This window comes from Heteronotia binoei, chromosome 1 (genome assembly GCF_032191835.1).
Source record: "Heteronotia binoei isolate CCM8104 ecotype False Entrance Well chromosome 1, APGP_CSIRO_Hbin_v1, whole genome shotgun sequence".
In the NCBI taxonomy this organism is placed as follows: Eukaryota; Metazoa; Chordata; class Lepidosauria; order Squamata; family Gekkonidae; genus Heteronotia; species Heteronotia binoei.
Window position 1 is genome coordinate 257036330 of NC_083223.1, and position 14717 is coordinate 257051046.

Here is a 14717-nt window from a genome sequence, read left to right on the forward strand (position 1 = left end):
TCTCTTGCACTGTCTCTAGAGAAATGTTATAAACCCCTATAATACCCCCCCCCGCAGCCTTTGGTCAGTCTTTTTTTCTAAACTAAACTCTCCCCAAACCAATAGGCATCACCCATTGGGAAGATGCTCCAAGCACTTGCTCATTTGAGTTCCCCTTTTTGTAACCTTGTCCAGTTCTGTAACACAAGGATGCTGGGAGCCACCATGAGCTCCCCACTTCCAAAGATTCCCTCTGGGCTCCCCATCGTGCTGGATTTGTCCCCCCTCTATCCAGATTGATCACAACTGCTAAGTTGCTGCTATCCTCTAGCAGGATTCACCTGGGCCCTGGGAATTTTGTGCCTCTTCCAGGCAGCCCCACTACAAATGTCCTTCTTTGGTAGTCTTATGCAGAGGGGAGGCAGGCTGCCTAACACTGTCCACAGTCCGTCTTTAGCTGCAAAGTTCAGGCGGATTTCAGGTTCTTCAGGAAGTGTTACTAAAAAGTAACAGGCAGATTTCCACGCAGGACAACAGCAGAAAGGTCAGTCGGAGAGCTCTCACACTGGGAGGAACAGGCTCAGGCAGCAGAGCAGAGCTCTCGACACATTTGTGCAGACTGACAAAACATGCAGAGGCCCCCTTAACCAATAGCGTTTGATAAAGGGCTTCTTTGGGGGAGCTGCCATCTTCCCGCTCCAGATCAATCTCTCGCTTGACAGTTCCACACCCCCCCACCCCCACCCCACACATGGCTAGCTGGGCGATGCCACCTGCTGTCAGGCTTCTTAGCAAGACTCGCGTAGCATCCCAGCTCTCTGGTGGTTATGTTTGATTGGCAAGAGTTGTTTGCGCAGTTAAGGCAAGGGAAGATGAAATCCTGCAGACAGCACACACACGCGCGCTGGGTGCTCGAAATGAATATCCTGACAGGCGAGTAGAATGGGAAAAATCAAATACACACACACGCGCCTCTTTAACCACAGGCAGCCCCAGAGGACTGGAAACCAAAGAAGCTAAACGGGATGGGTAGAAACGGAGGCAGGTGGTCGACATAGAGACGCGTGCACACACCCCAGTCACATTACAGCAACCGCTGAGAATCAATTAACTTCTCAAAACAGCACTGATGGAATGGAACGGAGACCTGGCACTCGCCAGCAGCGGTTGATGCAGGCTGTCCAGCATCAGGGGCATCTTGGCTACAGGTGGGGGCTCATGTGATGCAACTCGCCGACAGAAACAGGCCTGGCAGGAAGAAAGTGAGTGCATGGGGCTGAGCAGTTCAACGAACACCAGGGCTTTTTTTGTAGCAGGAACTCCTTTGCATATTAGACCACACCCCTGATGTGGCCAATCCTCGTGGAGCTTACAGTAGGCCCTGGACTAAGAGCCCTGTAAGCTCTTGGAGGATTGGCTACATCAGGGGGGTGTGGCCTAATATGCAAAGGAGTTCCTGCTACAAAAAAAGCCCTGACGAACACACTCCGTGAGATCCCAGGGATCTGTTCCGCCCCCGGTGGTGCTTTCCTCTGAAGCAAGCAGAAATCCCCTCTTGCACCAGAGGAAAGCACCATTGCCTCAGCCGATCTATGGATCCAACTCCCATCACTCATGCACCTAAAAACAGCCTGACGGGACGGGCCATTGCAGCATTCCATGTTCCAAACTAGAAATTTTATGTATTTATTTCAGCTGTTTGTTTCCCTCTTGCATTTTTACTGGAGGTCGACAAGGTGTCTCACGGCAGTAAAAACCAAGAAAACACAACAGTGAAATACTGAACAGCAGTAAAATAAAAATACGCAAAGTGGCAGCCAAAACATTCCAATGGAATATACAGCATAAGCAGCTACAGGGTAATATAAGCAGTCATAATTTTTAAAAAGAGCAGTTATTCGACACACCCTTAGCAGGAAACACAGAAAGAAAACAAATACTAAAAGCAGTCAAAGCAACAGAATAAAAATAAAATAAGAATGTCTTCATATGGAAGCTAAAACTCAAGTGACTCTGTGCTAGGAAACAACATATAGAGCTGTTCTAGAGGCAATGTGTGACTACAGAGATAGTCCCCAACCTTGGATATTCATATACCTCTCCAGGGCTTTTTTTGTAGCAGGAACTCTTTTGCATATTAGACCACATCCCCCTGATGTAGCCAATCCTCCAAGAGCTTACAGGGCTCTTAGTACAGGGCCAACTGTAAGTTCCAGGAAGACTGGCTACATCAGAGGTGTGTGGCCTAATGTGCAAAGGAGTTCTTGCGACAATATAAGCCCTGCACTCTCTCTATAAGGAAGGGCACACACAGAGATCTGAGCTGTTCGCATGGGAGCAGGCAGTTCTCCAGATACTCCAGACTCAGAAGTAGCATGGCCAAAATATTATGAATGAGATGCATTCAAATTCCAAACAGGGTAACTGCAAACCTCAGCAGTATGTCTAGCTAAGGAAGTACTTCTCCCCATTTCGTCAAATAATTAAAGCGTGAGATTTTATGCTTACTTTGTTGGCCCTTCAGGGCACACGGGCTGGCCACTATGTGAAACAAGGTATCATAGTAGACAGACAGTGGGCCTAAACCAGCAGGGTTCTGGTATTCTGTCAATCTAAGGTTTTATTAAAGCCTGGTCAAATTTACATTGTAAAAACCCAACAGGCCAATGCAGAACACAGATCCATGCACAACCCTGCTCCAGTTCACAGGTTCTGCTCCTCCTTCCCCCTCTTTAAAAAACAAATCAAGCCTCTCAGATCCCCCCCGGGTGCCTTTACAGGAGTCTCTTCTCAGCTCCCCTCAGCATCCTTTTTCCCCCCTTTACCATTTTCCCATTTTCAAAACATTTGAATGGTTTCACTCTAAGCATCTCAAGTGCCACAGGGGTGCTGTAGGAAGAAAACATGACATATTCTAGGCACTCTCAACTGACACGAGAACTTGGAGAGGGATGCTTTTTCCCCGCCTCCATCTCCCATCTCTGAGCACATTAAATGCCAATAATTCAAGAGGTGAAAAAAATCTTGATACGGAGGCAAATTTTCAATCTTCCTCTCCCCTTCCCCCCCCCCTTCTCTTTTTTGCAACACATTAATGAAGTTTCGATCTAACTCCTCGCTTCTGAGGCTGCCTCCACTAATGAGTTGGGCAGGATTCCTGGCAGAAGGGAGTGGAGGGGACAATTTCTGTGGCTTTGAACCCTCGGAGCCGTCGGGTGGTTGCTGCTAAATTTGGAGATGCTGTTTCTCTTTTGGCTTAAATCGCTTTTTCCCCTTGCAAGGTTCCCTGGGAGACCAGGACGAACAAGTGTTATTATTAAAGAGACACAATTCTGCTTTCATAAGAGACAACCAGACATCTTAGTGGACTGGATACTGATGGTGCGGGATGTGACCTGGGTGAATCCCTCTCTCTGCCTCGACCACAAATTCACATCAAACCATTATTTCTCAACCTCTGCAATATGGAGGTAATAATATTAACCAGGGCTATTTTTGTAGAAAAAGCCCAGCAGGAACTCATTTGTGTATCAGGCCACACCCCTGATGTCACCGTTGTTTCACACAGGGCTTTTTTTGTAGAGAAAGTCCAGCAGGAACTCATTGGCATATTAGACCACACCCCCTGATATCAGCATTGTTTTACACAGGGCTTTTTTGTGGAGAAAGTCCAGCAGGAATTCATTTGCATATCAGACCACACACCCTGATGTCACCATTGTTCCGCACAGGGCTTTTTTGTGGCAAAAGCCCAACAAGAACTCATTTGCATATTAAGCCACACCCCCAATGCCAGCATTGCTTCGCACAGAGCTTTTTATAGAGAAAGTCCAGCAGAAACTCATTGGCATATTAGGCCACACCCCCTTGTGTTAGCATTGTTTCACACAGGGCTTTTTTGTAGAGAAAGCCCAGCAGGAACTCATTTGCATATTAGGTCACACCCCCTGATGCCAGGCCATCCGGAATTACGTTCCTGTGTGTTCCTGCTCAAAAAAAGCCCTTATATTAACATACACATATTGGAATATCCAGTGCCAAGTTTGAAAGCAGATATATAAGGAAGTGCATAAGGCTGCCACTGAAAACGGCAGCCCTGTGTCTCCTCTCCCTCCCCTTGCCTGCCGATAGCAACTTGTAGCTGATTTGCTGATGATTCTCTGCTACATCAGACAGATTTTTAACTGTCACTGTAGCTTGCCCTGAGTCCCTAGATGGAGAAAGGTGGGCTAGAAAGTGCTGCCGTTACATCAAAGAACCAAAATGCCAGAGGTGACATCACTGCCCTGCCAGCTTCCCCCACCTTCCCTTGCAAACGGCAGGCAGTGGAAACCAAGGAGGAGGCAGGGAAACTCCCCTTGTGCTGACACGGTCATGATTCACGTTTCTGTTTAATATTTAGGCAATAACATCTGTCACGCTTCTTCACTTCCAGGCAGTTTGCAAAAAGAGGAGGGGAGGGGGGAAACAACACGCAAGATTGTCAGCTATAAAAACAAACTATATAAATAGCATAAACGCCTCAATAAAATGAAGATAACTACACGAAAGGCACTGGGGAGAAGAAAGAATGCTGGTGTAAACACTGGGGAGAACAGCCAGAACTTGGCACCCAAAACTTGATAAGTTTGGAGGCAGGCAAGTGTCTTCGGAGAGCGAACACTGCAATGGGGCCCCCACTCTGAAAAAGGCCCTTTCTCCAGCAGTCACCCATCTGACTTCCAAAGGCAGCCCACCCACCCCCCACCCCCCACCAGAACCTCAAAAGCACAAACTGATAAAAGAATCACAGAATTGGAAGGGACCTCCAGGGTCATCTAGTCCAGGGGTCCCCGACCTCTGGGCCATGGACCAGTACCAGTCTGTTAGCAACCGGGTTGTGAGTTGCATAATTATTTCATTATTACAATGTAATAGAAATAAAGTGCACAATTGTATCATCCTGAAACCATCCCCCCACCGTGGAAAAATTGTCTTCCACTAAACCGGTCCCTGGTGCCAAAAAGGTTGAGAACCGCTGATAATCCCCAGCACAGTGCAGGAAAGTCAAAAATACCTCCTCCCATACACAGTGACCCCTGTTCTTTGCCCTGAAGATGGCAAAACAAAAACAAAAAAACCCCTCCAGGATCCCTGGCCAATTGAGCAAAATTGCTGCCTGACCCCAAAGTGGCGATCAGCATTTCCCTGACGTGTAGGAAAAGGCCACAAGAACTAAGCGCTGATGTAACCCTTCCTGCCTTCCCTCTCATGATCTGCCTCAGAATAAGCACTGTTTAGGCATGCCTTATGCCATACCTATACCTCAGGGGAGTGGCTGTTGCCCAGTGGTAGAGCATCGGCTTGGTATGCAAAAGATCCCAGGTTTAGTCCTGGCATGTCCAGTTGTAAGGACTATGTAGCAGGTGATGGGAAAGACCTTTCTCTGCCTGTGACTCTGAAGAACTGATGCGAGTCTGAGTAGACAATTCTGATTTTGATGGACCAAGAATCTGATTCAGGATAGGGCAGCTTCATGCATGCAACCACTCCCCACTCCCCATGCAACCACTCCTACCCCATCTGGGGCTGCATGGGTCAAAACTTTGGGGCCCCTGTAAACCAATGAAAGGACTTTTAAAAAAAATGAAAGGGCTTTTTAACTGCTTTTGTTTTGCCATCTTCTAGGCAAAGAACAGGGGTCACTGTGTATGGGGGGAGGTATTTGTGAATTTCCTGTTGAACTGATCTGGATAGCCCAGGCAAGCCCGATTTCATCAGATCTCAGAAGCTAAGCAAGGTTGACTCTGGCAATTACTTGGATGGGAGACTTCCTTGGAATACCAAAAGTTGGGGGGCAGGGGCAGGCTTTATCCAGACACCTCCCTGAATATCCTCCAAGCCCCCAGTAGGGGTCAGTCACCAAAGCTCACTATGACTTCCAGGTGTGCATGCACACACATGCACACAGAAAAAATACAAAAATACCAAATTATAAACCAATACTATTAAAACATGTTCAGCAAACCACCATCAACAACCACATTGAAAGAACCAAAGTTTCCAAACAGCCTTCGAAATGAAAGCCCCGCACAGAACACTTTGCGGCTGTCTAATCTGCACTGCAGTCCTCTGATCTAATTTCCTGGATGTTAAATGAGGAGGGGGCACAGGGCTGGGAAGAGAAAAGAGATGATGCCGGGTGTTTTTCGGTGGGCAGTCCGCAACCTCTGCAGCACAGAGTATTTCAATCTCACTTCGTGCCGGCGAAAATTCGACTGCGACAGAATATTCCAACACAGAACTGCATCAGTTCAATATTGTTGATAAAAAGGCTCGATATCTTTCGATGGTAGCCAAATGAGCAATGGACAGATAAAGGAAAATAGGAAGACTTTCCCTATAAAGGTCAGCAGATGAATGCACTGACCAAGCGAAAAGATTTGGGTCTGCAGCATTTATACCAGCTAGAGCACGATACGGGTATCATATTGAGTGATATTGGCTGGCACTGATGGAACAGAGTTCCCATCTGTGGTGATTCTGCCCTTTGGCTGCAGACGCCCAATCTGCTCTCCACCATGTTCTGTGGCTTCAGTGACCCGTAGGAGAACAATTTCAGGGGGCACAGAGGGCTGCAGTGAGAGTAGAGAGCTGGGGAAATTGCCTTCCTCTAGCATACCTCCATGCATGCTGCTTAGGTCCCAAGTCCATATGCTGGTGGAAGAAAGGCTAACTCATCCGAGCAAAGTTGGTAGAGGGTGAACAACTTCAGTGACTTCCATTAGTTTGGTTGCCCTTTATGAATTATATCAAGATTCCTAACACTGTCTATCCAGTGAATATCCTTTTGATTTATGCGTACTACAGATGATAAGGTTGTCTTGATGCGATTTCTCCTGTAGCCCATACACCTCTTTTTGTTTTTTTAAAAAAAAAACACTTGAAAATAAACTCGATCAAGATATTTCTGTGAACGGAGTCACTGAAATCAAAGCACAATAGAATCGCATGAATCAATACCCCACGAAACCCCAAGCGAGAATGCCACGTGGAATGAACAAGGAAGCCGTCAGCAACATTCCCACAGGTCTATGAAACTGAGGCAACAAGATAAAAATGTTCTGGAGGAAACTCTGAAGAGGAAAACAGGTGGCTCACCCTACCTCGATTCGGCCTGTGTCAGGCTGGAACCCGCGAGAAGGGTCCTCGGTGGTGACCCGACATTGTATGGCACAGCCGTTGATCCGCACGTTGTCCTGCTTGAGGCCCAGCTCGGGCAGGCTCTTCCCCTCAGAGATATGGATCTGGGCGTGGACAAGGTCGACGCTGGAGGCAGAGAGAGAAAAGAGGGAAAAGAAGCTTCAAACAAGCCCTCTATCAGCGTGGTGTAGCAGTTAGAGCAACAGGCTAGGATCTGGGAGTGGTGGTGGTAAGTGTCATCAAGTCACAGCCAACTTATGGTGAGCCCTTGTGGGGTTTTCACATCAAGAGATGAACAGAGGTGGTTTACCATCACCTGCATCTGTGCTGCAATCCTAGACTTCCTTGCTCATCTCCCATCAAAGTGCTAACCAGGGCCAACCCTACTTAGCTTCCCAGATCTGATGAAATCAGGCTAGCCTGGGCCATCCTGATCAGGGAGACCAGGTTCAAATTCCTTCCTTTCCCCACAACAGACACCCTGTGAGGTAGTTTGGGCTGGGAGAGCTGTTCTTGAGAGAACAGCTCTGAGAGAACTGTGACTGACCCAAGGTCACCCATCAGCTGAATGTGGAGGAGTGGGTGAGTCAAACCCAGTTCTCCAGATTAGAGTCCACCACTTCTAACCACTACACCAATCTGGCTCTCACCGAGGAAGCACAGTGGATGACCTTGGGCCAGGTGGATTTCCCCAGCCTCACACTGATCATTGCCAGCTCAGAAAGCAGAGGTCTGGCTGCTGTCTGAGCTTCTCTAAGGTTCAGTGATGACCCCCTATGCCCTGAGAGATGTTTGGGAACTTCTTTCTTCAGTTTGCCGAATTCTCTGAGCCAAACTAAACAGGGCCTTTGTTTTTGAAATCAGCTCAAATATAAAACTGGAAGACTCTAAGCAGAGCATGGGGGCAGGGGGAGCCCGAGTTCACCTCTTGCCTGCATTCCCCTCCCAATCAACCCCACCTCCCCAGATGGTTTCCTCCTAGTGGTTTCAGGATTGGCAGTAAAACCTGCAACCCAGGAGAAAAGCAATAACAATAGTGATTATTTCTTACAAAATTTATATCCTTTTTACTCTCATCAGATTATTAACTGAAATCATAAAAACACATTTTAAAAAACAATTAAAACCAAACAAAAGCACCATCACTCAAAGAATGAAAATCAAGTCAAAATAAGCATATAGTACAAAAAAAAATACGCACATATAGAAACGATTAAAAACTCTGAGCGAACGCCAGACAAAATGACAATAGTCTTTCCTTGGTGGTGAAAGATGGTAACAGAAAGAGGCAGGCAGGTTTCTCTAGGGAGAGATCTCCGGAGCCATGACTGAGAAGGCCCTCTCCTGGTTGCCTGGTTGCTTAATCTTAGAAGGCAGGAGCACCCAAAGTAGAGACTTGCAGGACCATAGTGCTTGGATACATTTTTAAGGGAGTTGGCGGGCCTTCAGGAATGCTCATCCTAAACCACACAGGGCTTTACAGGTCAACACCAGTAGCTTCAATTGTGCTCTGAAACAGATTGGGAGCCAGTGTAGACGGGCCAACGCTGGAGTGAAATGGTTCCTATAATCCCCTGTAGTCAACATTCTGGCTGCAGCATTCTGCACTAGTTGAAGTGTCTGAACACTCTTCAAGGGCAGCTCCACATAGAATTCATCGCAGAGTTCTAACTTAGCTGTAACCACAGCATGCACCTCATAAACACATAAAAGAAGCCATGTTGGATCAGGCCAATGGCCCACACAGTCCAACACTCTGTCACACAGAGGCCAAAAAACCAGGTGCCATCAGGAGGTCCATCAGTGGGGCCAGGACAATAGAAGCCCTCCCACTGTGCCCTCCCAAGCACCAAGAATACAGAGCATCACTGCCTCAGACAGAGAGTCCCATCTATACCTTGCGGCTAATAGCCACTGATGGACCTCTGCTCCATATGCTTATCCAATCCCCTCTTGAAGCTGTCTATGCTTGCAGCCGCCACCATCTCCTGCGGCAATGAATTCCACATGTTAATCACCCTTTGAGTGAAGAAGGGCTTCCTTTTATCTGTTCTAACCTGGCTGTGCAGCAATTTCACTGAGTGCCCTTGAGTTCTTGTATTGTGAGAAAGGGAGAAAAGTACTTATTCCTGACCTCAGCGGGCAGATCTTTTCTGCCCAGGAAAGGCCGCAGCCGGCTAACCAATCAAACCAGGTAAAAGGCATTCCCGGCCAATGGCAGCCACCTGCTCATCCTAGAGGGGAGGAAGAGTTTTGTGGGAAGAGCAGCACAGGCAAGAGAAGATCCCTCTGCTCCTGCCCAGCAGGGTGGTGTCTTAACTTCTAGCATTTCCAGTTTATTGGCCCTTGCAGAGCCAATACAGGGGGAAAGGTCTTGCTTAGCTCATGACCCCAACAAGTCACTCATACTTGGCCTAGATGAACAGATAGTCTAACTCAATATCAGGCAGTTTCACGTGTCACTGGATAGGAATCCGGACTCAGTGATGGAGCACCTGGTTTGCATGCAGAAGGTCCCAGATTCAGAAACACACACACACACCCCAGTTAAATTATAGTTAGGTGGTCATCCATGTTGTTCTGAAGCAATAGAACAAAATTTGGTTCCAGTAGCACCTTTAAGACAAAGTTTAATTCTGAGCATAAGCTTTCGTGCGCATGCACAGTCCTTCAGATACTGAAGACACTTCTTTGGATTCTGAAGAAGCGTGCATGCACACAAAAGCTTATGCTCAGAATTATACTTTGCTGGTGCCACTGGGCTTTCTCTGCCCCAACCCCTGGAGAGTTCCTGCAAGTCCCAGGAATTGCCCTTTCCAGGACAACTCCTGCAAGAGCCATGGCTGACCCAAGACCATTGCAGCAGCTGCAAGTGAAGGAGAGGGGAATCAAACCTGGTTCTCCCAAATAAGAGACTGTGCACCTCACCACTACACCAAACTGGCTCTCAGTTAGAGTGCTGGACCAGGATCAATACGGCTCAGGTTCAAATCCCTGACTCTCCCACAATGCTCCCTGGGGTGACCTTGGAACAGTCATTTTCTCACTCTCTAATCTCCCTCAAGTGTCTGTTGTGAGGATAAAAGAATGGCCAGGACCCTGTTCAGTATTGGGTCAGAAGAACAGCTTGGCTTGTTCACCCACATTGCCATCAACATCACCTTTTCTGCTCCCTGCAGGGGCGTTCAACCAAAAAAGGCAATTCGGGTCTCTCAGCTTTACCTTTTTCTCAACCGCTTGATCTCACCCTCCCTTCCAAGCAGCCTCAGCCTGTTTCTGGCAAATAGAAGCACTGCCCCCTTCCCCCCCCCCCCCCGCAGCAACCAAGGGGACTGGCAGCCAGCCAGCTCTGCACGGGGCACTGCCACTGAAGAAGAGGGCTCAGATTACAGAGTTCATGGATCACAGAAGGGAAGGAAAAATCAATCCCCTTAAAAACAAGCTCCCGGCTCTCCCTCCCCACCCCCGACCCACCAAAGTATATTAAAGCATTTATCCGCCCATTGATTTTTGTGAAATTTCACTTGTCATTTCAACATTGCTATTAAAGCAGTGGTTGAGGAAGGGGGATGGGAAGCACACCAAAAGGACTCTTCACTGGCACCCAATCCTTTGTGCTCCAAGCTACCGAGGGATAGGGGGTCTGGTGGGAATGAAGAAATCCAAGCTTGCCACCCCGGCCCTTACTAGGGGTTGGGGTAATGGAAGCCTACTACACATTGGGGGCACCTAATCTTTAAAACAAATCACACAAATTCGTGGAGAATGGGCCTCTTGTAATGAAAGGCCAGCTGATCTTCCATATTGATAGGATTTCGGGTCCTGCTAGTGGACCTCCTGAAGGCATCTGGGTTTTGGCCCCTTCGTGACACAGAGTGTTGAACTAGATGGGCCACTGGCCTGGTCCAACATGGTTTCTCTTATGTTCTTATGTTCTCTGGTGGGAGGCAAACAATGTTCTCCGGTGGGAGGCAAACAATGTTCTTATGTTCTCTGCTGCCTTCACGTCCTCCTCCTGAGCTTTTAGAAAATGTGAATGGAACCATTTGCAGCTGGGAGCACAGGACCAGTGTACCCTCTAAGCTGAGTTAGTGTGAGCTAGCTCACACAGTTTAAGCCTCCAGCTCACACATTTTTGTCTCAGGAAAATGGTCGCAGAGCACAAGAATTTATGCAGCAGCTACCAACTTTAATGCCAGTAGCTCACAAAGTAGAAGTTTTGCTCACAAGACTGCAGCTTAGAGGGAACATTGGACAAGACCACTGCAGCCAAAGGCAAGAAACAGGCAGGAAGTGACACAAAAAGAGGGCCCCGGTGGAGCTGCCTGTGTGGAGTGAAAGAAGCACTATGGGAGATGAGAGATCCAGGCAGGGCAGGGCTGGGGGAGAAAGAAATGGAGACCCTCTTCAGAACACAAGCATCTAACTTTGATGCTGAAACGGGCAAGCAGCAGGGAAACAGCAAGAGGGTAGGAGCCCTTGAGGCAGAGGGGGAGAGGGGATGTTTTTTTTACACAGAGGCATGCTGAATTTCAGGTCCCAAATTTGGAAAGAGTCCCTTGCTAGCAGCCCTCAGCCCCTCCCGGAGTCATCAGCTGTGGAGGCAGAACCTGCAGCACCCGGCCACTTTCCCTTATCAGCCTCCCATCTCTGCATTGTTTCTGTGTCGCATTCACTGTCCTCTGCATCTCCCCCCCCCCCTTTCCAAAGGCAGCTCCCGAAGGCCCTGCCAGGGATGAATGGATACAAAAGACAGCTGTGCGCAGCCTGCGGGAATATGCAGGCTTGCTTTCTCGTGCACATACGCATAAAGGCATTAGGCAGGCATCATGTCTCCGAGGAGGTGGTGCTGCACCCTTTGGTGTTCAGAGCTGCACTCAGAGAATATCTTCTAAAATCACTTTAATAATAATAAGAAAAATGTAAGTACATAAGAGAAATCATGTTGGATCAGGCCAATGGCCCATGCAGTCCAACACGCCATGTCACACAGTGGCCAAAAAATCCAAGTGCCATCAGGAGGTCCACCAGTGGGGCCAGGACATTAGAAGCCCTCCTGTCCCCCCCCCCCAAGCACCAAGAATACAGAGCATCACTGCCTCAGACAGAGAGTTCCAACGATACGCTGTGGCTAATAGCCACTGATGGACCTCTGCTCCATATGCTTATCCAATCCCCTCTTGAAGATGGTTATGCTTGTAGCAGCCACCACCTTCTGTGGCAGTGAATTCCATGTGTTAATCACCCTTTGGGTGAAGAAGTACTTCCTTTTATCAGTTCTAACCCGACTGCTCAGCAATTTCATCGAATGTCTACAAGTTCTCGTATTATGAGAAAGGGAGAAAAGTCCTTCTCTTGTAAACCTCTATCATGTCATGTCACCTTAATAATATTAAAGAGCACAGCAGTGGTTTCTTTCCTCACATAAAACATTCAAATGATATCATTTCAGCAGCCCGAATTAAGACGAAAATTCTGCACAGATGCAGAGTTCGGAACAGACTGCAGAATTCCGAACCTCAGAATCTCAGAAATAAATAGAAACCCGCAGCTGTTGTGATCTTTTTTATTTTTAAAAATCAAACTTCTAGCTTTTATGGTGCACAAAGAAAAAAAAACCTTTGGAAATGACTCAGGAGCACATTCTCCCCCCACCCCCCAACATGGATGGGAAGAGAACCCAGAATATCCCCAGAATCTTTGCTCTAGTTCTCACCCTCTCACAGGTTCTGTTTAGCCCAAGAGAAAAAACGCAAACCCAAAACTCTGGGCTCCTCCCCAGGGTCCGATCACTTGAATCCCAAACATGGTAATTTCAGGCTGCCAAAAGCCCGGCTCACTTCTGCCAATCCCTGCGAGCCTCGCTGGGAGGATTAGCACTGGCCGATCCATGGGATATTTGGGCTGTATCATCGCTGCCAGAAGACGAGGAACGGCTCTGTGGTTTAAGAAAGCCGGCAAATCGTGTTTTGCTTCTGAATTGCCGGGGCTTAGCTGTCACTTAACAAGATTGTCAAAGGCAGTTTGCAAAATCGGGCAAAGGGCCAGCATGCCCTGAAGAGAAGTGGGCAAGAGCGAAGAGAACGAGAAAGCAGCACGAGATGAGCTGGATAACGGCTTCCCCTGGAATTCTGACTCCTCTGCCGTAAAGCCTCCTGATCTTCCTACGCAAGTAATTGCCTAACTATGTCATAAGGCTACAGCGGAATTGAAGAGACCATCCAGAAATGAAGGCATAGAGCAGCTAAGAGGATCCCAGATTTGGGATCCAACAGATCAAGGTGCCCTTATGCATAGGGCTCTGCTGCCTGGCCACATTGTTTTTTAACCAAAGAGGATCCAGTGCCTTTAGCCTTTAATCAATAACATCTTAGGCTTTAACCACATCAGTTAACTTCACTCAATTCCTGGTTGTGCAACAAAGAATGCTTCTCACACACTATCCTTTCCTTTCCCTATTTTGAGCAAGAATTTGGTCAAGATTCGAGTCCAGTGGCACCTAAAGACTAACAAGTTTTAGAAGAAGAAGAGAAGAGATTAGAATCATAGAATCATAAAGTTGGAAGGTACCTTCAGAGTCATCTAGTCCAACCCTTTGCACAATGCAAGAAACTCACAAATACCTCCCCCTAAATTCACAGGATCTTCATTGCTGTAAGGTGGCAATCTAGCCTCTGTTTAAAAACCTCCAAGGAAGGAGAGCCCAGCCCACCATCTCCCAAGGAAGCCTGTTCCACTGAGGAACCGCTCTAAGGGTCAGGAAGTTCTTCCTAATGTTGAGCCATTTGATTTAATTTCAGCCCGTTGGTTGAAACTTATTAGATTTATACCCCACCCTTCACTACTCAAAGGAGTCTCAGAATGGCTTACAAATCTCCTTTCCCTTCCTTTCCCCACATCCTGTGAGGTAGGTGGGACTGAGAGAGCTCTCCCAGAACTGCTCTTGAGCTTGTGGCTGACCCATCAGCAGGCATATGTGGAGGATTGGGGAATCAATTCCAGTTCTCCCAGATGAAATTGGTGAGCAGACAAGTTAAAACGGATAAAAGGAAGTACTTCTTCACCCAAAGGGTGATTAACATGTGGAATTCACTGCCACAGGAGGAGGTGGCGGCCACAAGCATAGCCACCTTCAAGAGGGGTTTAGATAAAAATATGGAGCAGAGGTCCATCAGTGGCTATTAGCCACAGTGTGTGTTTATGTATGTATGTATGTATGTATGTGTATGTATATATATATACATTTTGTGTCACACAGTGGCCAATTTATATATATAGCAGGTATATATTTATATATATTTTATATATATATATAAAATTTTGGCCACTGTGTGACACAGAGTGTTGGCCTGGATGGGCCATTGGCCTGATCCAACATGGCTTCTCTTATGTTCTTAAGAGTCCACGCACTTAACCATTACACCAAACCGGCTCTCTGGAACTTGTTGGTCTTTCAGGTGTGAGTGGACTCAGATCTTGTTCTTCTACTGAAGGCTGACACAGCTATGCCCCTGAAACTTTCCTGACTTTCCCAAGTCAGAATGCCCCAACCTGGA

The 14717-nt window shown here is 47.5% G+C and overlaps 2 protein-coding genes across 3 annotated transcripts in view; both read right to left on the reverse strand.

The window, feature by feature from the left end:
* The window catches only part of LGALS12 (galectin 12), a 403592-nt gene that overhangs the window by 381553 nt on the left and 7322 nt on the right, over positions 1-14717 (reverse strand). The window lies entirely within an intron of this gene.
* The window catches only part of PC (pyruvate carboxylase), a 548480-nt gene that overhangs the window by 320436 nt on the left and 213327 nt on the right, over positions 1-14717 (reverse strand). For both annotated transcript variants that reach the window (XM_060253969.1, XM_060253977.1), the window contains exon 9: positions 7125-7287. In XM_060253969.1, coding sequence (XP_060109952.1) covers positions 7125-7287 — 163 coding nt within the window. The remainder of the gene's footprint in view (positions 1-7124; positions 7288-14717) is intronic.